Below are 26,011 nucleotides of genomic sequence, written 5' to 3' on the forward strand. Positions count from 1 at the left end.
GGGTATTAAGGAGGGCACGTACTGCATGGAGCACTGGGTGTTAATACGAAAACATGGATCGTGGATCACCACGTCAAAAACCAATGATGTATTGTATGGTGACTAACATAACATAATAAAATAAAATTTAAAAAAAATCGTGCCAGCTTTTGGCCTTCCGATGTTCTTGTCATTCAGTGTCATGAAATCCTCTGACAGCTGACTGGTAGAGCCAGAAACTCGGAGTAGGGGTCTTGCGAAAATCGCACTAGGTTTTCAACAGTCTCGTTTGCTGATTTTCTCAAACTGATGCATTTATCTGGGGCAGCTCTCCTGCTTGAAAAAGTGTCTTTGGTGGCCCCTGACCCTGAAGCCAATGGCTTCTCAACTGCTAAACCCCGGACGGAGCTGTGCCTCCACCATTTTTCTTTTGGCCCCTCTGCAGTATGTAATACAAATGAACATCGCTTCTTTTTTTGAAATGTTTTCCTTGTTGGGGGCCTGTGACATTCCACAGTCTTGGTTCCCTTCCCCGTGCACGCTCACTGACTCCTCCCCTTCTATCTTCTTCCCCACTTTCCCTTCCTCCTCCCACCTCCCAGAACTCAGCGCTCATCCTGTTCTTTTTCTAACTTAATTCCTCTGAGAGCTCACTTTCTTTCATGGTTTTGACCTCTCATCAGATTAATGGGGATGACTCCCAAATCAATACGGTGTGACCTGATCCCTTCCCTGAAGTCTGGTCCTATCTCTCCAACTGCCTGCTGGGTATCTCCTTCCGAATGTCCTTCCGTCCCCTTGAAATCAACATTTAAAAAGGTATGTTAAAAAGTCTCCCGCACAGGGTACTCCTGTGTGATGTAAGCTGCAGAGGCTTTGGAATCTGCGCAGCACCTACGTTCAAGTCTCTCCTCTGCTTATTATGATGGTTAGATGAGGTAAGTAAGTGACAGTTCCTTGTAAGCTACACAGAGGCTAAGAAATGTTAGCCATGGTATTATCCTCCATCATTTTTGCTTTTACTGCATGCTGCCATTGGTTTGATATTCTGAAGTCGCTTTTGTCTTCTTCTCCCTTATGTTCTACATGTAATCACCTACCGAGTCCTTTCTTCTCAATGCCCTCCACCGTTATCTCTTGCCTTCCTTAGTTCAGCCCGAAGCAACTGAACCCTCAACTATAGCCGTAAGTCCTCCTTGATCTTCCTGCCGCCATTTTGTCCCATTGCTAATTCTTATTGTATTCCACCAGATTCACCTTCCTATACAAAGCTGTTGCCAGGTGTCCCTCAGATATCTTCAGGGTTTCCCCACTGGCTACAGCCCCCCAGTTCTATAGCCTGGTGTTCAAGGCCCTCTATGGCCGTATCTCTTACAGCCTCCTGACTGGACCTCTTTACTTCAGCTGTCCGCTTTATTTTCTGTTCCCTTCAACCTTGCCTCCTCCATGCCTTGGGTCACACTATAATCCTTCCACCTGAAATCCCTTCCCTTGTTTACCTCAGCCAGTTAAAGCTGCTCTGTCCTTCAAGACTCGGCAGAACTCTTTCCTGTTTGCAGACACTTTCTCATCACCATCACCCATACAGGTATTTCTCTAATCAACCATGGCATTTATTGTTTGAATAGCCACTGGGTTTGAATGAGTCTTTAAAAAGCCTTGTGTTGTTTTTTTCATATACCCAAGGACATTGTGAACTTCTGGAGAGTAGGAACCATGCCTCTAAGGTTTGTATCACCCACTGCAGTGAGCCCTGCACATTGAAGTTGCTCAAAAAACATCAGTTGATGCACAGAGACTTGACTTAGGCCATACAGAAAGGCACACAAATACTCAAGACCCGTGTCTTTTCTCAAGCCTTCTAGGGGGGTGAATGTCATGCATCCCTCTGTTTTCTAGCCCCTGAAATGGGCAGTGATAGGCTGGAGTCGGAGAACAGTGTTCGATGCCACAAATACTCAAGACCCGTGTCTTTTCTCAAGCCTTCTAGGGGGGTGAATGTCATGCATCCCTCTGTTTTCTAGCCCCTGAAATGGGCAGTGATAGGCTGGAGTCAGAGAACAGTGTTCGATGGACTTTGGGTGATACCCAGGTTTACTGCTAACATGTAAAATGAAAAGAGGCAACAAACTATTCAATTTAGACTCAAAATACAGTTTTGCATTACTTAGCTGCCTGGTTCAGATCCAAGTACTGTCGGGGAAGGAACTGACTAGGTAACTGACTCAATGATCTATGTAACTGTATAGTTACATTAAGAGAACCCATCTCATCACTTCTCCTTGGAACATGTATCAGGATGTGTCTGTGGGTGGTGGGAGGAGTGAAGAGATGTGGGAGCGAGGCACTCTAAAGTTCAGCTTTTTTCATCTGTGATTTGAAGCCGGCTTAAAGAGAGGATCAATGAAGGGCCATTGCAGATTTGAAATTCAAGCCCATGGGACAGCCTGTGAAATGCTCACAGCAGAAAAGCGAAGGTGTAGCCTCTTTGATTCCTGGAAATCAGTTTATTCCAGGTGTGATTTGGGTCGGGGTGGGATATTTTTGACCCGGGTGTGGCTCTCTGTCTGGAGGGGGTTCGGGAGCAAGAGGAATGATTTTATTTCTTTTTTTGCCTGGAACAGACTGAGTCTGGGGTTAACACACTAGATAACCAAATGTTGCACCTTGTGTTTAACTGGATTAAGTGTTCGAAGTCACAGAGAGAATATGCAGTCACTGTTTTTAGATGTTACAGGCTTGATACATGTCCCCGAGGAAAAGTCCCCAGCACTGGAGTATATCTATGTGTCGTCCCGGGCATGTGTTACTTTATTGATATAAGCATATTTTTTTTTTCTCTAAATTGGTTTGTGTGTTTGTTCGGGGGAGGGTCAGAAAATCCAGGGCTCAAATCCCAGTTCTGCCACCCGATGGCTATGTAAGCCTCAATTTCTACATCTGTAACATGGGATAATCCCACCTACCCTATACAGTTGTTTTCAGAATTAGATGAGATAATATGTGTAAAGGATTTGGCACACAATTGGTACTCATGATCATCAGATAGACGAATCCCTGAGAGCCATGAAAAGGACAAATGGTTACAGAGGCACTCACCACTGGATGGTACTCACCCAGGCAAGCAGGTGCCTGCCATTTGGCATCACAAGCAAAGGGGCTTTGACCAGTAAAGCATTAGGGTAGCAAATGCCATGGAAATAATTGCATAGTTATGTAGAGAATTACCTCCGGCCAAGAGCACCTGCATACAACATCCAGGGGCACAAGTAAAGTTTAGAACAAAACAGCAACACCAGAGGTTCACAGTTTTCTTTTTCCTCGCAAAATAAGACTCCAGGAAGAACAAAAGAGATTTACAGATTAAACCGCCACCTTCTCAGAAGAAGGGCAACATGCCAATCAATCTTGTCTTAGATGCATGCCCATACTTATGTGCCTGTGGCCTAAAATCAAATGGGTACAGCCCAACTCAAACTAGACATCTCTTGACACAGCTCTTACTGTCACACGTTGAGATGGAAAAGCTCAATATAATCACTCTCTCTTTGTAATTGTCCTATTTTATTTTCACCTGCAAAAGCTCCTTGGCAGATCCTCGCCTGTCCACATCCATCTCAAGACAGCGATTTAAAAAGTCACGGAACACAGCTGACAGTCTCTCAGGATTCTGGAGCTCTGGGGTTCCATTAGTGGCTATCAGATATAATGCCTACAGGAAAAAAAAGAAAAAGAAAAAAAAAACCCGGAAAAATCCATTCAGCACATACAAATTAGGATCGTGAGTTGGCAAGAGGGTACAAATCCAGTTTCTTCCAGTTTATACTCTGGGTCTTAAAAATTCCATTTTAGAGAATGACACTGACATATATTTCAAAGTTTCTATAACATTGAGAAATTGTTCCTCTTGGCAGCAACTGAGGTGACATTGAGGGGCCCCACCCCGAAAACCTTGGAAATAAAGTTATAAGATTGTCCTTTGAGAGTTAAGGCGGTACAAATCCATTTATAATGAATGTGTGATTAACCACCTAGGAAATTAAGCCTGTGCATCTGTGACTGTAAAGACGTGGGGAACATGCTGGCCTGCGTACAACTCCAGAAGGCGCAGTGACAAAAGTGATTGTAATTTACTAAGTGTTTATCTTGTTTGAAGAATGTCAGTGAGCAGACCAGGGATGAACAGAGTACATTACAGAATTAGAGAAGCACAAAGAACCAGAGGATCATAGGGCCTGGATGAAAAGGAACCTGTGAGACCCAAAAAGTCAGGTGCTTTCGTCCTGTGGCAGATGTATCCCTATAGAGGATAAGGAGATTGTTCATGAAGGTCTACCTGTGCTAAGAGAAAATATGACACAAGTTGCCATTAGGAGTCCCAGAACCTGACAATTATGTATCCTTCTGTAAAAATAACCAGTTGCTAATAGATCTCTGAGATCTTTGTTCTGTAGGGCTGCCCCTGAGAGACATCGACAGACTCACTGCGTGCTGATGGAATCAAGGGCCTTAGCCTCCAGGGAGAGAGCCGGACCCAGGTGCCTGATTAATTCACAAAGGTAAACCCATCTTTTGAAAGCTCAAGATGGCCAAAGCGAGGTGGCCATTCCTCATGCCTCCTCTAAACAAACAATTCTAGGGCACTATGTATCAGGTATTGTATTGGACACTGGTGACCCAAGGATGAGTAAGAGAATGCCCTGCTTTCAAAGATCACACAATTGAGTGAGGGAGTGAGACGTAAGTAGCTACAATACAGTGAGAAAGAAGCCAATGGAGGGATAGAGCAAGTGTTAAGTAAATACAAGGAGGAAGCAATTTACCCTAGAGCTCAGAGGAAGCTTCACAGAGGAGGTTGGCATCTGAACAGGGTTTTGAAGGATAAGTAATTTTCCCTACAGGTATTGCCACCAGGGTTATGTCTGCCGAGGTGACCAACGCCGTAACTGTTATGAAGCCATGCTCCCTCCTGAACTTGCTTGGGCTTTGTAGCAAATTATTACGCCCACTACCCCAACCCCCTTTTCCCTTTGCCCACCATGGCTCCTACTATTATTATTATAAGTATTTCTATCAAAGTCCTTTCTTGGACCAGTTTTCATCAGCTGGTAGGGTCATCGCTCCTCCTGCCTAAAAACTTAGGGTTAGGAGGGGCTGTTTCATCCAGTGGCTGTCAACCTCTAGGACACATCAGAGTCATCTAGAAGGCTTGTTAAAACAGATTCATAGGTCACCCCTAGAGTTTCTGAGTCAGTAAATCTGAAAAGGGGCCCAAAGAATTTGCATTCAAACAAGTTCCCTGTTAATGCTGAAGCTGCTGGTTCCAGGACCACACTTTGAGAACTGGTTTAATCCACCTGGGTAATTAAAGCAATGGGCAAAACTAGAGGTTCTGACTTGCTTGCACACAGGAATCACCTGGGGAGATTTAAAAGATCCACGTGCTCAGTTCTCACCCCCAAACCAATGAAGTGAAAGTCTTTGGGGATGGAAGGCAGGCCTCGGTGATTTTTAAGCTCTCCAGGAGATTCCAATTTACAGCCAACATTGAGAACCACTAGCCCAGGACTTGGAGCCCACTTAACCCAGAATCTGCATTGTAAGCTCACCAGACACGAGAGCCACAGAATCCCATAGAGCGAGATTCTCTAACGTGGTGATGGCTGAGAATTTCAATAGCGTATGTTCCTACAGAGTACGATGAAACTTTCTGGTTTTCCCCCCAGTACATTAAAAAAAAACCCACATGTAAATACAGCCCCCTCCAAACCAACACCTTCTTTCCCCCTACCCCTCACTCCTTTCTGATTTTCAGTTCCTTCGCTGATGCACAGCAAATGCACAGGGCAGCTATTGGGACTTCCATGCCAAAATACAAGTCAGTTGCACATCTAGTCTTGACTAAAAAAAAAAAAAAAAAGCCAGTACGAAAAAGGAATGCATTTATAAACTCTTTTTAGGAAATCATCAATCGGGCAAAGTCAAATGGTGCACAATCACAGCAGATATATTACATTAAGTTCAAACAGGGTGTTTTCGTTCTTGGACGATTAGCGCTCGAAGCACCTGTCCTCACAAACTGTCTTTGTTCCCTTATTAAAAGAAAATTGCTGGCCATGCACATTACATTTGCTGCCTCCTCTTAAAACTGTCTTATTTCCGCTGGCCACAATTCTGCCACGCTCACTGTCCTTTGCTTGCTTTGTTATCTGCTCTGTAGCCAGGCCTGGTCCTAAGCACGCCCGTGTGCGCCTGCACGCGCGCACACAAACACACACACACCTCTCTTTTCTCCTTTTCCACGCTCCCTGGGTCTGCCTGCATGCTTACATGCTTTCATTTCCCCACCTTTCTTTCACCATTGTGGCTCAATACATTGTCCTCCACATAATCTCATTCCTCATGAGTACGCATAATCCTCCTCACCTCTCTTTAGCTCACGCCTCATTACCTCAGGAAATGCATGCCCCTCTTTCCATTCCACTTGGGAATTTACAAATGACCTTCATCATAGTTGTGCAGCCTGAGTAGGGCTGGTGATACACAGGAGCACGGGAGCAGAAAGCTCTGTGATCTGATGGGGAATCAGCTTAAGGAGCCAGTGCCATGAACCTCTACAGCACTTCACAGAGAACGGATGTCCTTTTCTGAATTTCTACCAAAAGAACGACTCTGGGGCACCTGGGTGGCTCAGATGGTTAAGCGTCTGCTTTCGGCTCAGGTCATGATCCCAGGGTCCTGGGATCGAGCCCCGCATCTTCTCCCTCTGCCTCTACCTCTCTCTCTCTCTCTCTCTGACTCTCATGAATAAATAAAACATTAAAAAAAAAAAAAAGAATGACTCTGGTGTTTGCTAGGGGGTGCGGGGGGCCTCAGTTGGTAGCCTAACAAGAGGACCCCCTCCCAGTTGATTGGTGCCGATTTGCTTCCAACGCCCTCACCCCCCAGTCTAGGTGTCAAACCCCAAGACTGCCTTGTACTCAACACTAGATCATTCTGAAGAACTTTGTAAAACATCGAACAGTATTTCTGTTAACTGCTGGCTCGATGAAAAAATACACATACTCAGGAGAAGGTCGAAAGGAAAACACACCAATATGTTCACAGTGGTTCTCTCTGGCTGGAAAGATTACTCGTGACTTCAGTTTTCAAACATATTTTTCGATTTCCAAATTTTCTACAACGGACACGACAGCTTTTATTATTTTTTTAAAAAAACCCTCCAAAACATTACTGAAAAAATAAATGTAAGAAGTTGTGCCAGCCAAACTTACACAGAACTCCTCATCTATGTCTTTCTGTCTTCTGAGGATTAAACCTGCTTTTCATCAAGTCCTACCCCTTGAAGGAAACAAAAACCCAGACGATTTTTTTTCCAGCTATTGTTTTCGTTTTAATTGCAACAGTATTATTTCCAACTAATTTCCATTGCAAAAAATCCACACTTTCAGTTATATTAGGGGCTAAACTGGCCTTTGTGGGATGGCCTGGGAACGTATTCACCACGCATAATGCTGTTTCTATGGGAAACTGCACTCTGAGTTCCAAATGATTAACTTAAAAATGAACTTTTGGAACACGTCCTGTGTGTAAGCTGGGTACTATCTTTGTAAAAAGAAAATTGCTACCCTCTGCCCTGCTGTGGGGGACAAATACAATTGCAGTCAATACAACAGTCACGGCAAAAAGGCTTTTACTAGCAAAGTCAAGTCGTACATGAGGAAAGATCGAGGGAAAAGAGATCGAGGCGTCAGGGATCACATTTGGGTTTTATCTGAGTTAGGGAAAAAACTCAAAGAAAATGAGCTGTCTGTTAGAGCTCTTTGTTGGCACCCCCCACCCCCAGCCCCCGTGATCCATGCATGTGGTTTTCCTACTGGACTCCCCCAAAATTCCCCTCCAGGGCAGCCAAGAAGGAAAAGAGGCAGGGCAGGGAGACACACTGTACAGACTGGGAGCCTGTGCCTACACTTATTTGTTTCAATCAGAGACATTTTTCTTTTTTTCTCTATTTCTCTCTGCTTCTGAGCAAGGCTTCATTTGAACCAAGGGCTCGCTACAGTTGTCTGAAAACCAGCGGTCCACAGGACACAGTCATGATCCCTGGGCGTGGCATGCACGGTCCTCCATGATTGGGACCCTGGCCACGTCTGTCGTCCTCGGTGTGTGCCCTTCTTCCCCTGCCCCCACCTAGGGACATACATTGGCCAACGCTCACACACTACAGCCAATTTCACTCTCCTATTAAATCTGCCTACCACGCTGGCCCCATTTCCCTGAAATGCCTGGTGAACTTCTTTGCACTTTAAGCTCTAGTTCACATGGCATTTCCTCTTTAAAGGCTTCTCCATCTCTCCCAGACACAGAGGGTGACCAACCACCTTGGTTTTCTGGGGACTGTTCCCGGCTTTAGTAGTGAAGCCAAGCAAACTGGGAGCGCGGGTTACCCTGCAGATCGAGTTAGCCGTTCCCTCCTTTGAGCCACCATAACTGTTTAGTTCAGACATCCATTTTCACATTGTATTGTGAACACCTGTGGCTTGGTTCCAGGCTTGCCCTCCTGGCCTGTGAAGGTAGGAATTGTGTCATGGGCATCTCTGGCCCCAAACCGGTGCCCAGTAAATGTTTTTGTTGCTGAATGAAATGAGAACCAAAATGTTGGAATCAATTTCACTGAGCTGGGACTATCACAGACTTGGATATACACAAAGTACTACAGCTCAGAACCTAAAGGGAACTATTAAACATATAAGAAGACACACGGAAGAAAAAAAAAGAAGATACACAGAGAATGAGCAAAGCACCTTTTCTGAGTCGCAGAGGCCTGGCACGTGGTAACTTCTGATGACCCGCCCATCAGTGTGGCAGAAGGAAAAGAGCTCCAGGAGCAGAGTATGGAAGGGGATGGTACCAAAGGGAGGGAAAACTGGAAAAAGATGGCCACAACATGATAATCTGCTGGGCCGGCAAACCCAGAGAGAAAGGTGAGAGAATGATAGTCTCTGGAACTTGAAACATAGTTCAGAAATGGAGTCTCCTCTGACCAATCTTGCACAGAGAAGGCGCTCTTCATTAATCTTTTGCTACATCATTAAACAAGGTCTGTTTGATTCCCCCAGTGAGGCAATGCAGGCCCTGGGACCTACTGTCCTTGTTTATAATGTTAGAAAGTCCACCTTGGGGCCAAAAATGGTGGCTTTCTTCATGTTGACATACACATTACCTGTAAGTTTCTGATGTTCTGAATTTTTTTTTTTAGATTTTATTTATTTATTTGAGAGAGAGAGAGAGAGAGCTCACATGAGCAGGAGGGGCAGAGGGAGAGGGAGAGAGAGAGACTCTTCAGAAGGCTCCCTGCTGAGCGTGAAGCCTGACTCGGGGCTCGAACTCACAACCCTGAGATCATGACCTGAGCTGAAACCAAGAGTCAGACGCTCAGCCGACTGAGCCACCCAGGCACCCCTGATGTTCTGGCATTCTTAATAATAACTCTAAATCTCTTGGCAATCACACATAAACATCATAGTTTTCACTGACCCCGAGGTGCAACTAAAATTTACCTAAGTCCTCAGAGAAAACTATTCTACCCGGTTGAAGGAATAATTCAATTGACCTCATTGGCAATTTCCTCAGTTAAAAAAGATCAGTGCAGTCATCTTAGAAGTTACCACATTTCTACAAGGAGGCCCCCAAACAATCCATATGTGCCCAATAAATTTTCATTAAGGCAGTTTTGCAACAGGACTAACCATTTAATTAAAAAGCTTCAGTTTGTGACTTAAGTTCATTATAATACTTTATAAAGATTAAGATGCTAGAAAACAAACCAGAAGACTTAACATGGCAATATGTTAGTAACCACGAGAGGCTCCGGCACCGATATAAAGACTCAATTTACAAAGATGATAGGGTGTGGTACAAACATTTCTTTCTAAGTTGAATATTTGGGACCCAAAACACATTTTCCTATGGAAATTATGTTATACATGGTGAACAGGCTCCCAACCTAGCCAACAAAAATTTAAAAAACAATCTAACCAGGGACGCCTGGGTGGCTCAGTTGGTTAAGCGACTGCCTTCGGCTCAGGTCATGATCCTGGAGTCCCGGGATCGAGTCCCGCATCAGGCTCCCTGCTCGGCAGGGAGTCTGCTTCTCCCTCTGACCCTCCTCCCTCTCATGCTCTCTGTCTCTCATTCTCTCTCTCTCAAATAAATAAATAAAATCTTTAAAAAAAAAAAAATAAATAAAAAACAAAAAAAATAAAAAACAATCTAACCGAACTATAAGACCGAGAGGGCTATTCATCTCTGTCTCAGTATCTTTATAAATACTATGTCCATGGAAAGTATTAAAAGCTAACATTTATTCAGTGATTCCTATCAGGTGGCTTAATCCACACAACAACCCCCTGAGGTAGATTTGATTATGGCCCCCAATGAACAGATGAAGGAAATGAGGGCTGTGGGACTAATATAACTTGTCCAGTATCACACAGCTAGCAATGAATCCCGGGAATGTGAGTCCAGAGTCCGTGCTCTTGACCGCAGCAAATACCGCCTCACACTGTTCCCAGTACCTGAGGAAGGAATTCTCCTAGCAGAGGCAGACAAGGGCTCTTCAAGAAATGAGGCACAGTCAGCAACTTCACCTCTACCTCTACAGAGGAAACAGACCCTCTTGAGGTCAATCGTTCTCCACTTGTTTAGAAATGGGGAACAAGGGCAGGTCCCCAATTAGAGGGTTTCACACTATATTCCCCGGGGTCTATATCTATGTTGAGAGTTTCTAAGCAGCTTGTACTCTGGTTGTTGCCGGCAACCTCCTGTTGTCCTGGTTCCTTTCTCATTTTAGAATTTCCAACTACCTTTGAGTGTTTTACGAGAGTGATTTGGCAACGAGTGACTTGACACCTTATGGCTTAGTTTACTCAGGACCTGGGATTTCAGAGGTCAAAGGCCAGAGCATACTGCCGCCTCTGATGTGTTTACGGATTTCATGAAAGGCCCTAATGCTTCTTTCTTTTTCTTTCTTTCTTTTCTTCCTTCCTTCCTTACATTTCTTCCTTTCTAAGAAGAAAGTGAATGGGACCAAATGTGCAAAATGAAGTGACTATATTATAACTAATGTTTTCTTCCATACGTTGACTTATTTATCCCAACAGTCCAGTGTGATAACTGAATAAGCAACATGGAGTAATTTTGTTCCCTACTTGTCTTGCATAGTAGTCCTCATCTGTCACCAAAACACGGTGGGGGGTGGGGGTTGTAGTGCTTGTTGTTGTTTAATCCTTAAAAAGTCATTTAAAATGAACCTATTACAGATCTCTCCCCTTACAGGTTGATGGCAAAAAGTAATTAGGTACCACTGACTGATTAGGTGTCGGCCTAGCTTTAGAGCGCTCCCTTCAAGCATCAAGGACTGGCCATGGCCAGAAAATAAAGACCAGATAACTCTGACAATGGGTGTGCTCATTCTAATCTCTCAGGATTAATAGTGCTTGTCAAGAAACACGGAGCGGGCGATGTGTGCTCAGGACGAAACCCTGGGCAGCCCGAGCAGCAACCCAAGGTTGGGAACCAGAGGGGATCTAGAAGTGGGAATGGGGGTAGGCATAGACACAGACAAGAAGTGAAGCAAAATGGAGCCAGAGGTGGAGGAGAAAAGCTGCGAGAAGCAGGGGGAGATGAACACAGGGCAAGGACAGGAGCCAAATGACAATGGGGAGAGAAGGTGGCTGGTGGGACACCGAGGAAAGGAAATGAAGACAAAGGCTAAAGAATCGGGGAGGCCAAGGGCACCTGATCCTAGGTCCCATTCTGCTGCTACTGCCCCATTTCTCTGGTCGTTCCACATAAAATTTCTCAAAGCATTGCTTACAGTTTTGATAGGCCAACTTCTTCACCTCCCATTTTCTCTTCAACCCACATCGAATTTCTGGTTCTAAGGTACCACAGAACACTACACATTTGCTCATATCTCATTTCAGAATATGAGAGCAGGCAGGGACCAACTCCCTGAGTCTTCGGGGCTTTTCCAAATGACCGTATTAGGATCAAAATGGCCCGACTGTGGCATGATCTGTGAGTCACACAGACTGCTCACATAAACTGGTTTCAACTGCTACTTTATAAGCAGTTCATCAGGTGAAAAGCGCTGCACCCGATAACATAGAATTGATTCTTCCCCTCACACCCCAGAGTGTGGTGGAGATTATGGATCCCTGTAGCATTTCTATCACCGTGGTGCTTTTTCTAGGTTTCTCCCCCAGAGTCCTGTCAGAGTGGGGCAGCTCGGTCCCCACTGCAGCAGGTTTCATTCCCATCCCGATCAAGTGTCTTTGCTTGGTAGGAAAAGGGGGATCTTCCTTCTTTATGGGACACAGATTTAGTTGGGAGGTGATGAGAGAGACATCTCTGAGCTATTTCCTGGAGATCACTTCCATGAAAGCACTCCTAAAGACAACACCCACTCAAACCACAGCTCTTCTGGTAGTCAAGGAAGGCTGGAGCCTATCTACAGCCTAAGAACACAGAGTAAGAGACCCATGAGTTTCTCCTTTTATTTAAGTAATGCTCAGGTGGAAGCCCAATACAGAAAACAAACGAAAGAGGCCCTGTGTTGGTGGAACCAAGAGCCATGTGACCTCCCCCTTGGGCCCTTAAAGCTCAAGGAGCTCCACAGAATTCTAGGGCCTTGTGAAGTCCACTGGCGACCAATAATCTCATCAACTTCCACTTGTTTTAAGTGCTAAGGAGATGGGGGCCCAGCAAGAAGTAACCTGTGCAAGGTCATGGAGTTCCTGACTGACAGACCTGGGAATAGGATTCGCTCGTCAAGTCACATAATGTGTACAGCTGGTAGAGACACTAGAAAGCTCTTTGTCTCATCCTCTCACATTTATTGGCCATTCCTGGATGAAAAGCAATGATGAATTTTGCCATCTAAGCACTAGGGCATTCCTTATGGAAGGAGGAGAAGGGGATGGAGAAGGAGAAGGGGAGGAGGAAGAAGAAGAAGAGGAGGAGGAGTTGGAGGAAAAGGGTAGAAGGAGGGAAGGAAGGGAGGGAGGAAGGAGCAAGAAGCAGCAAAAACATCAGCCCGGTTCTTCGGATGATGTTAGCCCTTTGCCCCTCCCAGCTACAGAGGTAAGACTGCCTTCATCAAGTTAAACTTTCTCTGCTGAGAGGCTCAGGTAAGACTTCTCAGAGTATCCTTTTATCCGAATGCAAAGGGCCTTCTAAAATGATGCTGCAACCAGGTTGGAAAAAGTATAGTTCCAAATGATGACAAAAGTCAGAAATGATCTTTAGTTATCAAGAGAACCTGGATATTCTTGGGGAAGTCCGTTTTTCCTTGGCAAAAACACAGATTTAAAAGGCCATAGGATCAAGCATGCCAGTGGGCATTTCACTAGGCAGATGCCCATCATCATACTCCGTGATTTGTCTATTTAGAAGGGACTCTGATTTCGAGGGACCTAACTACTTCATTCTAGGTCTGGTACCTATTAGGGCAATAGGTCTATGCATCCTTGGCTTATTCCCAAGTCATGCTTTAAGGATACTGAGGAATGATAAGATGATATTAGGATAAAGGCATATCAGTCTTGGCCAACAGTAGGCCCCTGGTCACCCCATTTTTAACCTTTCTTTCCCTCGTCTTTGCCTGGTCAGAGTCTCAGGTTTTAGTTGCTGTGGAATCAATTTCTTCTTTGGCTGTCTTCTGGGTCATAACTCACCAGTTTAAGCTGTCTGCTTCTGAATTACAATCTAAATGAGACTTGCAGTTTTCCTATGGCTAGGTCCCATTTTCCTATGCTAAATTCCTGACAACCAATGATTCTTAAGAGCTGTCTATCCTTTGACAGGCAATATTTTTTTTCTGATTAAAAAGAAACCCTGTTACTGTTCTATAATTATTTTAGTTGCTGTTGTCCCAACAGCCCCCTCCTCTCAGGCATAGGTTTGCCCTTAAAGTAGGAGGAGTGTCAACAAACCATCAATAAACCTTGCTGTTCCATAGTGGTTTACAGAAAAAGAAGGGACTGCTCCCAGCTCTTCCTGAAATACATTCAAAACAATATTGACTGAGTGCTAGCAAAGTATGCTTGCTTCTCTGGCGCTCAGGAAGTTTATGTCTGACTTTAATTCCAAATGAGCACGCGCCATCAAACCCAGACATTCCAATCCACAACACAGGTTCCAGTGGTTGGAGGAGCTAAAAACACTTTGGCCCTTAGTTGCTGTTTTTTAGTTGCTAGAGATTCCCTTCTGCTTAACTCCCTTCTCTAGACATAGAAGCTAACCAGAATTTCCTTAGTTCGATAGTAAAAAAAATAATATTTGTGTAGTGCTTTAAGTGTGCATAAAGGGAGACTAAGAAGCCTCACAGTGTAGACAACAGGGCTGATGATTTTAGATTCCTGCCCTCCCTTCTCTCTGGCCATACAGGAAATACACTCCTAATCATGAGTAGTCAGACTGATAGCTTTATTATCACCAATATGTGCTATGTACTCAGCGGCTCGCACATTTAACAATCAACTCTATTTTTAATAAGTAAAATTGGAAAAGAAATGGCGTATTATGAGTGTACCTGCTGAGCTAGTGCCATTTCTTTGATAGTGTTCCTGGACTGCTAAGCCAGAGAATGCCGTAGAGTGCACCGTAGAGTGCATCAGGATTTCGACAAGGCTTTGACAGAGTGATATATATATATGAAATGGAGAAATGTGGACCAAATAAGAGTGTGCTCTTTTTTGGTTGAACAACCATGCTCAAAGAGGGCTGATGAAGAATTGTTCTCCAGTTTAGACAGGGTTCTAGAAAGGGCTTGCCACAGAGCTTTGTTTCTAGTTCAGTCCTTGGTGTGGGAACCTGACATCATTGGTTCTTCAAGCTCCGCAAGTGATTCCAATGCACAACCAAGGAGTAGACCCACTGGTACAGAATCAGTGGTTTACACACTATACTAGTGTTTTGAGCATTCAGAGGTCTCTTATTAATACCAAGAACTGTCTTCCAAATAGCCAATGTTTGCTACCGTTTCGTCGATGTTTAAAGTGAGGGCTGAAAGACAACATATGTTGAACGTTCATTTCAAGTAGGATAAAGGTTTGGAAAAGTACACATAAAAAAGGGATCCACCCACAGTCCAGTAGGAACTTCAACTGGATGTCACGGAGACATTTCACAGATGCTAGATTCCATCAAAACCCATTGACAAGAACAGCCCAATTACCTGTGAATGCAAAGTTCATAAAGAGGCACTCTTTTGGTGCTGAGAAAAACAAACCCAAGATTTGCTCTATGGAGATGATTGTACCTCTTTATTTAGAATCAGGTCATTATAATCACAGGTTTTAGAGAACATATCTCCAATTAACAAAAAAGTTGGGGAGATGAGCAGAACACTAATACTGATTTGCATATCCACAGGGGACGTTCGATTTTAACCCCGGTCACTTTGGCAAATAGAAAGAACAAGGCACTTTATTATTGGAGACCACACTAAAAATGTCCACGGGCCACAGAACAACATGTTTAAGGCCAATCACCTTGAGTGCAAAGACTTCAGGCAGTGGGGGACGGGAAGAAGCTTGTCTCCTCTCTGTCTCTGGAAGGGTACCAACCTCATAACATCAGTACAGTTAATAACTCTATGACCTTTAAAAGGCATTTTATGAGTAAATTAGGTCAATTAGCACAGAGCAATTTACATTAAAAAAAAATCCCAACCACTTTATAACTAGGGGGGGAAGTAGCTAATTCCTTGCATGAATGATATGTTAACTGGCAACATTCACAAAGGGCTTGCTTGGTTGCAACGGACACAACAAAGACACATGCAAAAAACCACAACGAAAGGCAAACAGCCTTCAAAGATATAGCCCATCTTCACCTTTAACCTGTCCTGTTCAGTGTTACCTGTTCATTGTAATTTTACTGGACTCTGTAGAGCCCTCTACTCTTTGTGGGGATGAGAGTGTAGCCAGCGTGAAGGGGAAGTTTTTGCAGAAGTGGGGAATCCAATCTCCCTTTATGAATGTGGAAAAAGCACTCTAAGGATCCTTTCTTTTTCCTTTCTCAGCTTTCTATTCATATAATGTCTCTCTCTATATACACATACACACACACACAGACACACAGACACACACACACACACACACACACACACACACACAATACGTATATACGTATTTCCTACAATGAGCTAGACACTGTGCTAGGTGACTTACATGCATTATTTTATTTAGTTTTCACACTAACTCTGCAAGACAGGTATCCTCATTTTATACAAAGGAAACAGGTTTATAAAGGTTTTAAGTGACTTAAGGAAAGTCACTACAGAGCTTGTAGGTTGTGGAGCTGGGACACGCCAGATCTGCCTGACTACAGGGGTCAAATTTTTTCACAACAACATGCTAACCTCTATTCTACCCACGCTGTCTTCCTTCTACGTAATTCCCTCTTTCCTCCTCAAAGCCCAAAGGGGTGGGTGGATGGTAGTATTGGAAGGATTTCAAAGAAAGAAGGACTAAACTACCTCTCTTTTCTACCTCTCCTGAAGCTCTGCAATTTTCCAATCCCCCACACATAGCCTGGTCACCAGGATCCAAGAAAATACAGGCTCCTTACAGGCTCCTGTTAGATCGTTTTCTCTCCATCCCCTCCATGGTTTTGGTGACTACATTTTTCAAATCCCAAATAAGGGCATACGGCTTGAGATGCTGTGTTTTCTTTAAGTGAACACGAGGGCAACATATCTGAAATCAAAACTAAGAAAGTACTTGTGGCACCTAGGAGAGAGGGAGAGGGCTGGCTCAATATGGACTTGTTGATTGATTGAATCATTGGAGGTTGATCACACATGGAAAGTAATGAGCAAAGTTAGACTAAGTCCTTATCAGTGGAATTCAACAGGGTGGTCTTTCTGACAGGTCTTTTTGTTATAGCCTTAATGTAGGCTTCCTGAACCTGGCGGCTTGTTAATCTGCAAGTACTTGTTTAGATACAAGGCTGTGGATTCTAAGAGACAAGCTGTTCATTATGAGTTCTAATCCTAGGCTAGAAGAAGCCTATAAAGATTAAAACTTGTTTCCTTTTTTCTAACAATTAACAGCCCAGCTAAAGAGCGATCAATTGTAATTGGGGAACTGAAGAAGGTAATAAATGCATTACTGAGACCAGTTGCTTTACGGCGCCATTTATTTAATCCTTAAATTTTGCAGGTTGTAAATTACTCATTAGAAGGCAGAAAGCAAAATAGCCGTAATCCGTTTAGTGCCTCCAAACTCCGGAGACTTAGAGGAGGAAATCCAGTGAAACAAGAGGCCTGATGTGTTCTTTCACTGCTATTTCTTAATGGGCAAAGGTGGTTAAACAATAAGGATAAGCCCCAGTAATTATCCTGATGCGCTCGGTCCATAGGTCAGGGGTGGGCTTGATTAAATTCGTGGAGGGCTGACCCACAAACGGTGGGAAAATGCCCCTTCTTTTTCACTCAGCCCCGCAGGCAGCTAATCAATGTGCACATCTCACTTCCAGATTGTTTCACGAGACCAGAGCAACAACGTGTAACATTCATTAGGGCATTCACTCCCCTCTGTTGTTTCCTAATCAGTACAGGGACTAGGACAAGAGGCCAAGTGCCAGAGAAGACTTAGGAGGAGGTGAGGAGGAGGCTGTCCCCTGCTCCCTACACGGGGGCTGTAGCTCCCAATTACAAAATGTTCAACGGCAAAAACGAGACAATGAGTTTGTAGGTTGCTTGACATATACAGAAAGCCACGTATATTTGGTGTGAAGGTGGATTTTATAAGCTGACCGTGTAAAGACTTAACCATTGACCAAGGCCGATTCTTTTTATACTAAGGGTAAAATTCAATTTTAGACTCAGTGGTAATGATGCAAACAGTATGCGAGATATTGTTGGCGCTGGTAGGCTACTTGGGATCTGAGAGTAGAATTTGAATCTGCGCATATTTCCTTTTTCGGAAGTGGGATGCCCTTTAAGTATACAACACAGCTTCTGGCTCACCCTTAGGCAATGCCCAACAAAAGAGCTACTGGCTCACTCCTGCGCTGAGCCAGCATTTCTTCCATACTCCTTTGCCTTTTACTCTCATGATCCATGGCTCATCTCCAAATAAAGATGGTGGGGTTAGGCTCCGAAATGGAGCTTCTGTCTTGGCAGAGGTAACCAGACCACATAAGGATCAAACTCTGTTTCCGCAGGAGCAAACCGAGTTACCCAACGCCAACTATTTCCATTCATTTTCTACTAGACAGTCTAATTAAGTTTGTGATTCCACCAGGCTGGCACTGTGTCTATCTCGCGCTCCATTCAATACCCACCGAGCCACTGCTGCTCAATAAATCATTACTGACAATGAGACAAAATCTAATTTAAAAATTATAGGTGTTCTGGAAATGCATTTATTCACTTTGTTAAAGTAATTATAAAGCAAGTGTTTCCTAGATAGATCATTTAACCGTGGCATGTGATAAAAATACTTTTCTTCCCACATCTTGCTTAAAAAAAAAAGCATTTTTTTTTTTTTTTTAACAGCAGAAAGTTGTACTAAAGAATTTTAAAGACCCCTGCCATTAGAAATACTGATCTCGGGGCACCTGAGTGGCTCAGTCATTAAGTGTCTGCCTTCAGCTCAGGTCATGATCCCAGGGTCCTGGGACGAGCCCCACATTGGGCTCCCTGCTCCGCTGGAAGCCTGCTTCTCCCTCTCCCGCTCCCCCTGCTTCTGTTCCTGCTCTCGCTATCTCTCTCTCTGTCAAATAAACAAATAAAATCTTTAAAAAAAAATCTCTGTCAAATAAACAAATAAAATCTAAAAAAAAAAAAATACTGATCTTCAAGCACTTGGACACCTGCTGGGACACCTTAGAAGATATTGAGAATAACTCACAGTAATTGAATAGAATCTAAATAGAATCTATTTATAGATATCATAGAACTAAATAGAATCATAACTTTGAGCTTCTATGTCATTTGTCCCAGGAAAGAGCCCATTCTGGCCCCTTTCAGTAGAGACGAGAAAGGACACTTGGCCCCGTTCCCAGGGAGGATGTACCTGAATTTTCTCCTGACTTACCCTGAGTGGATTTTCATTAAGGTAAGGGGGTTCACCTTCCACCATTTCGATTGCCATAATCCCCAGAGACCAGATATCAACTTTCGGACCATAAGCTTTTCGAGTTACAACCTCAGGTGCCATCCAGTAGGGAGTTCCCACCATAGTGCTCCGTTTACTTTGCTCGGGGGTGATCTGGGCGCAGAACCCAAAATCAGCTGCAGGGAAGAAAAGTCATTTACAATCAATTCAATTTCTTCTTTTTTTTTTTCACAATAGGTCACTTTCACATATGGCTGTCCCTTCCTCCATTCGACACGGAGATTCCACCACTCCCTAGCTCCTAATCATTATTACCTGATCCCTCTGGTGGCCCTGATTTTAAGAGGGTCTGAGATAACCGATTAACGTGATGTCATTTTTGCTAGTCCTCTATCTGGTTCCCTCCCTATTACTGTCCCTTCCAACTTATAGGATCTTTCGGTTTTCTAGTTAGGTATGTGTCATCTAGCAGATGGCAGTCCCTAGGAATTCTGAAATGTTAAACCCCCAGAATCCGGCCACGATCTATAGGAACACGGCATTAGAAAAAAAAATTCTTTACTTCAAATGGGGCTCTAAATGCTTTCAAACCAATCACTTTCAATAGCCACTTTCTTCTCAAGACAGACAGGAAACAAGCAGAAATCCCCCGATACTCTTTCAAACACCATCTGAACCAAAATACCTACTCAATTTAACAGAGCCATCCATCCCAAGAAGAATATTGTCACTCTTTATGTCTCTATGGATCACTTGGTTTGAGTGCAAAAAATCCAGAGCTTGGAGGCACTATTGAAATCAGAAAAATAAGTTCTAATTATATCACAAAGAATTTAAAACCATGTAAGTTTCATTTCTAGATAAATGTGGGGCAAAGGTATAAATTTACATTGTCATGTGAAATAGATTACTGTTGTCTTATCATTTTGAAATCATGTTACCATTTACATCAATGCTATAACAGCATTATACATTATAAAAGCTCCCGAGTCAGACTAGGACATGAAGAGTGGGGTGTGTGTGTGTGTGTGTGATAAATAGCTCTAAATCCTTAATACAGCCAGACTAACCAATTAATAATCATAGTTTGACCTTGTCATCTGGAGGGTGTGGATTCGGCTTGGTCCTACACAGGCACAGTAAGTTTCTGCCTCCATGCTATTTGATTCGGGAGGCCTGAAGGGGGACCCAGGAATCTGCATTGAAAACGAGTGCCCCAAGCTACCTCTGATGGACAGCCATGGTTGGGAACCACTTCTAGGCTATGAAGTAGCTATAGTCACTTGTTGGGAAATGGCTTTGCATCATGCAACATGGAAACCACAGGCTCAGGGTGGAATGGTCTCCTATATATTAGAAGTTTGATTCATTGCATGAATAGAAAATACCTATGTTTGGTGGATACATCTATGTGCTTGGGCAGGAGGAAATGGGGACAAGAGGAGAGCAAGGCAGGAGGAAGTTTAAGTGAACGATTTAAAATAATAAAAAAAAATGACTAGCTGCAATTATTTGGTTTTGTTTTCCCGTCACTGGTTTTCAAGTTTCAGTGGGTCAGAGGTCCTACTTGTGTCTGCAAGACAACCTCACTACAACGAATGGGGTAGATGGTCATGTCCGAGATGAGATTCCAAAGAGGAGTGTGTTTTCAAGTACTGAGAGAAATATGATAAAATGTCCTCAGTTTTGCATGAAACTAGGGATATGACACTGTTATGGGGCGAGAGGCAGACACTCAGACCCACTGGAGGGTTTGGAGGGACGTCCAGATTGTCCTGGGAAAGCAAATACTGTCTGGGCTGAGGCAGGATCTCGCTTAAATTGCCTTCTCAAAAATTATGGGGTTATAATGGTTTGTATTTTACAAGGCTCCCATTGCACATGCAGGACAAAATGATTATCATGTAAAAATCATGTAAAAAATTGCATGCCACCATCAGTGTTTCCCATGTTCGCTGAGACTACAACATGCAGGCTTAGAGGCGGCACCTTGTGAATGGCATAATAGAACTCAAAAGATCCAGAGCGAAGGGACTAAAATAAATAACAGGCTGGGAAGGGAGGGGATAGAAAGTGCTATTAGGAAAGGATCTGAATTGAAGTTAGGTTCTCCAATTGGTTTTATTTTTTCGTAGAAAAGATGTGCTATCGTTACTTTGATGTTATACGCATTCTGGATAATCAGAGATAAAGAACTGCCAGTTTTGGCATTCTCATCAGCTAGAAACGCTCTATTTTCTTACCTCTCTGCAGACAGCTGCTATCTGGCCTTCATCCATACAGGTCTCTGTGACCACATCAGTAAGAGAGCCACCAGCCAAGTATTCCATGACTACCCATAGTTCGTCACCCACTAAGTAGCTACAGGAAGAGAAGAAAAAGACATTGACTCGGCCTAAGGAAGTGGGGACTCTTCTATATTCCCTTTAGGAAGGTAGTTCTCAGGTGGTGTCTGCATTTGGCCATATTCTATAATGGGAGGAAAATATCAATGACGGGGATAACAGGAAACTTCCTTAGCATTAGAAGAGAATATGAACAAACATTTTTCCAAAGAAGACATCCAAATGGCCAACAGACACATGAAAAAGTGCTCAACATCGCTCAGCATCAGGGAAATCCAAATCAAAACCTCAATGAGATACCACCTCACACCAGTCAGAATGGCTAAAATTAACAAGTCAGGAAACGACAGATGTTGGCGAGGATGCGGAGAAAGGGGAACCCTCCTACACTGTTGGTGGGAAGGCAAGCTGGTGCAGCCACTCTGGAAAACAGTATGGAAGTTCCTCAAAAAGTTGAAAATAGAGGTACCATACGACCCAGCATTTGCACTACTGGGTATTTACCCCAAAGATACAAATGTAGTGATCCAAAGGGCTATATGCACCCCAATGTTTATAGCAGCAATGTCCACAATAGCCAAACTGTGGAAAGAGCCAAGATGTCCATCAACAGATTAATGGATAAAGAAGATGGGGTATATATATACAATGGAATATTATGTAGCCATCAAAAAACTCGAAATCTTGCCATTTGCAACGACGTGGATGGAACTAGAGGGTATTATGCTAAGTGAAATAAGTCAATCAGAGAAAGACATGTATAAACAAATAATACCTTATATGTTAAAAAAAAGAAGATAGTAGGAAGGGAAAAATGAAGGGGGGGAAATCTGAGGGGGAGACGAACCATGAGAGACTATGGACTCTGAGAAACAAACTGAGGGGTCTGGAGGGGAGGGGAGTGAGGGGATGGGTTAGCCTGGTGATGGGTATTAAAGAGGGCACGTTCTGCATGGAGCACTGGGTGTTATACGCAAACAATGAATCATGGAACACTACATCAAAAACTAATGATGTAATGTATGGTGATTAATATAATAAAATTAAATTAAAAAAAAGAAGAAAATATGCGTGAAAACCAAAGGATCATCAGACCTAACTGTGCACCATGGAGGAAGGAGGTCTCTGGTGAATGAATACTGGCTCTCATTCCACTGTAAAAGCTACTTGCAATGAATGGGATCAGTGACTAGCCATTTTGGATAACTCAAGCCATTGTGTTGACGTCTTGGACTGAACTGGCCCCTGGCGTACAGATTTATAAGATATTTATTCAGATCTCAGCATTATTTTTGATTCTACCAAATTAACTGCTGAAATGCTTTCGAGCAGTTTCGGAATCAAAGAGACTCATGTTTGCAATGGATGTACTTTGCTGAGGTCGTGGTCCTATTAGAAGTCAGTAGCAATGTGCCCATTTTCTTTAGGTGGTTACTGAGGAACACACCCCAAGTGATCAAACACGGGGAGGAAGGTCACCAGAGCCCGACAACTGGGCAAATTCAAAACATCTGGAACTATCTGAAGGCACATTAGCAGCATGATCAGGTCTCTCTTTCCCCCTGCTCAGCAAGAGAGGAATTACGGTGAATGGAATGACCCCAAAGATTCCATCCTGCCCTAAGTTCCACATCAATACAAAGCAAGACTTTCTATCCAGTGATGCTCAAACTGCAGTGCTCTTGAGATTCACCTGGGAAGCCTGGTAAAAATGAACATTCACAGGCTCTAGCTCATTAGTAAAGAAAGCATCCGAGAAATCTACATTTTTTTTTTTTTTTTACAAAGGCAATTTTTACAAAATTAAAAAAGCAGAGTGGAGTCACTTTACTGCAGATAGCCCATAAGTGGCACTTTATGAAGCTCGGGTTTCGGCCGTAAAATTTGACTCCATTTTTTTTTACTCCCTCTTTCCCCTCTTTCTCTGGTCCACCTGGCACAAAACACAGAAAGCAAGATTTTAAGCTCATTGAGGTTGGAGACCTCATCTTATTTCCTTTATATCCCCCCAGAGTACACAGTACAGTGGTGCTAAGCAAACACTTACTGAAATTGAATGAGACAGATGTTAACCACAGGTGAAGAGTTAGCGCCGTCTTTAAACGCCTATTTATAACCCACCACTAATACCACTGGTGAAAGAGACATTAATTACCTGGTCCAGGAAAAAGGTTTGAGATTAAAGTCTCAATTCCCTAGACCTCACTGTCAGTTAATCACAAAGCACCCATTAAAGCGGGGCTGGTGCAGCCAGCCTTCTTCACTCACAAACCCAGAGATTGTACCGGCTCCAAACACTTGGTGAAAGGTTTAAAACACCGCGACTCTCCCCTGTACGCAACAGTCTATTTCCTGCCAACATGGAGTCACGATCCTCAAAAGGAAATTACACAAACTGCTCATGCTTAGAAGCAGGACCATAAAATGTGTCTTCAAATGTTTGATGGGTGGGCAACGTTGAGCAATAGATGTGAGACTCCCTATTCTGTAGCCTTCGAGGAGTATTTGTAGGATGGTTGCTACACGACTAGATCCTAAATAAAATACTTTGCCAAGCCAATGACGTCGCATAAAGAAAGCCAGTACGTAATGAGAGAAAACACTTACCTATCTAAATAATTAACAATATTGGGGTTCTTATTTTCCCTCATGACCAGAATTTCATTAATAATTAATTCCTTTTTGGGCTGCTGTTGAAGGTTCATCTGCTTTATGGCCACCTGAAAGATAATGCAAGGATGAGTTACAGTCATTAAATACACACATCCATGGTTTTGTTTTTGTTTTTTTGTGTGTGTTTTTGTTTTGTTTTTTGTGCTTTTGTTTTTTTTTTTGTGTATGTGTTTTTGGTTTTGTTTGTTTTTTTTTTTTTGGTACACAGAGTAAGGCATAAACATTCTTTATCTTACTAGGCTCTTTCTCAGCACCACAAACTCATGCCCTTTTCTTTGGTCAATCAGGAGGAAACCACCCACTTCTGAAACTTTGGACATCGATGGAATCGATTCCCACGTCAACCCAGTGCCACCCATTTTGTAAGGCCTAGCTGCCCTCAAAGAAGAAGTAAAAATCAGGATCGAATGCGAGCACTCACCTCTTGTCCAGTGGCAATGTCTAGCGCTGTGTAAACAGTACCTGATGCCCTGTGAAGGTGAAAGTTATCAAATGAATAAGCAATCCAGGTGTTATCCATATACTTGATTTGAAATAAGGTGTAATTATTTTTAGGAGAGGGAAATCGGCAAACTTAAGATTCAAGGATGAAATAACGAAGGGACAACTGTTTTGTGTGGTGGTTACACCTGAGACAGTCTCAGTGTATCCCTTTTGGTGGGCTAGAAACTCCGGTCAGACTTTCTGCAGTAATGAACTGAGCAAAATAGCTTTGCTCCTTTTAGGAAACTCCTGGAATATTCTGAATACTCCTTGGATGTTGCAACAAACAACACTGCAGTCCTCTGACTAAACTGAAGTACCGTTTAGGAAAGATGTATCATCTCTTTTTTAGGCAACTGTATAAATCAATCTTTCCTTTTAGCATATGGACAGAGTGGCTTTTTTTCCCATAGATTTCTAATTCTTAAGAATATTTTCACCTAGGGGCGCCTGGGTGGCTCAGTCAGGGAAATGTCTGCCTTCGGCTCAGGTCATGATCCCAGGGTCCTGGGATCGAGCCCCGCATTGGGCTCCCTGCTCCGCGGGAAGCCTGCTTCTCCCGCTCCCATTCCCCCTGCTTGTGTTCCCTCTCTCGCTGTGTCTCTCTCTCTCAAAAAAAATTAAATAATCTAAAAAAAAGAATATTTTCACCTAACAAATCATTCACACTCGGTGCTGTACTTACCTATTGCCGTAGCTACATAAAGCAATGGACAACATGACTTCACTGTTTTTCTTTTTTTTCCTTTTTCTAAATTTCTCAGCAGCTTCTACTACGAGGTTTCCTTCCAGCCCACCATCCTTTAAAAATCTATTGTTGGTTAGGCCTTGGAAGTACTCACACTTCCATTCTAACTTCAATTATAGGGGTACTTTGCTTTGCAAATAGCAATCGTTTAGTGAGGCTGAAGTCACAGTAAGGTTCTGTGAAACACACATGCATTCTGAACTACCTCCCCACCTCTATCCCCAGGAAAAAGGAAAAGCCTCATCAATTTCATTGAAATGTTTGTGATGAATAAAGGAATAAGGATGGAGATCAGTCCTTGTGATTCACCAGACATTATAATGCTCCAATATTGCTATTTAAAATTTCTAGTAACTATTGTTTCTCCTTTGCTCTCCATTTATCCCTTGCTATTTTGTTTTCTGGGTTCCGGAATTCTTTTCTTTCTTTTTTGTTTTTTTAAAAGATTTATTTATTTTAGAGGGAGGAGCGGGCAGAGGGAGATAGAACCTCAAGCAGACTCCCCACTGAGCACAGAGCCCGATGTGGGACTCAATCCCACAACCCTGAGATCATGACCTAAGCTGAAACCAAGAGCTGGACGCTTAACTGACTGAGCCACTCAGGCATCCCTTGAATTTTCTTATGTCAGCTATTTCTTTGCCATACTT

The 26,011-nt window shown here is 43.2% G+C and overlaps 1 protein-coding gene across 18 annotated transcripts in view; it reads right to left on the bottom strand.

Moving 5' to 3' along the window:
- The window catches only part of PAK3 (p21 (RAC1) activated kinase 3), a 252,951-nt gene that overhangs the window by 7,333 nt on the left and 219,607 nt on the right, over positions 1 to 26,011 (bottom strand). For 14 of the 18 annotated variants that reach the window (XM_078064993.1, XM_078064981.1, XM_078064986.1 and 11 more), the window contains 7 exons: positions 24,552 to 24,600; positions 24,065 to 24,177; positions 21,356 to 21,473; positions 19,802 to 19,901; positions 19,092 to 19,288; positions 3,554 to 3,691; positions 3,096 to 3,223 (listed from right to left, as the gene is read on the bottom strand). In XM_078064993.1, the coding sequence (XP_077921119.1) occupies positions 3,125 to 3,223; positions 3,554 to 3,691; positions 19,092 to 19,288; positions 19,802 to 19,901; positions 21,356 to 21,473; positions 24,065 to 24,177; positions 24,552 to 24,600 (814 nt within the window). In that variant the 3' untranslated portion in view covers positions 3,096 to 3,124. The remainder of the gene's footprint in view (positions 1 to 3,095; positions 3,224 to 3,553; positions 3,692 to 19,091; positions 19,289 to 19,801; positions 19,902 to 21,355; positions 21,474 to 24,064; positions 24,178 to 24,551; positions 24,601 to 26,011) is intronic. The other 4 variants (XM_078064987.1, XM_078064985.1, XM_078064989.1 and 1 more) reach the window with 1 other exon arrangement.

This window comes from Halichoerus grypus, chromosome X, assembly GCF_964656455.1.
Source record: "Halichoerus grypus chromosome X, mHalGry1.hap1.1, whole genome shotgun sequence".
Classification (NCBI taxonomy): Eukaryota; Metazoa; Chordata; class Mammalia; order Carnivora; family Phocidae; genus Halichoerus; species Halichoerus grypus.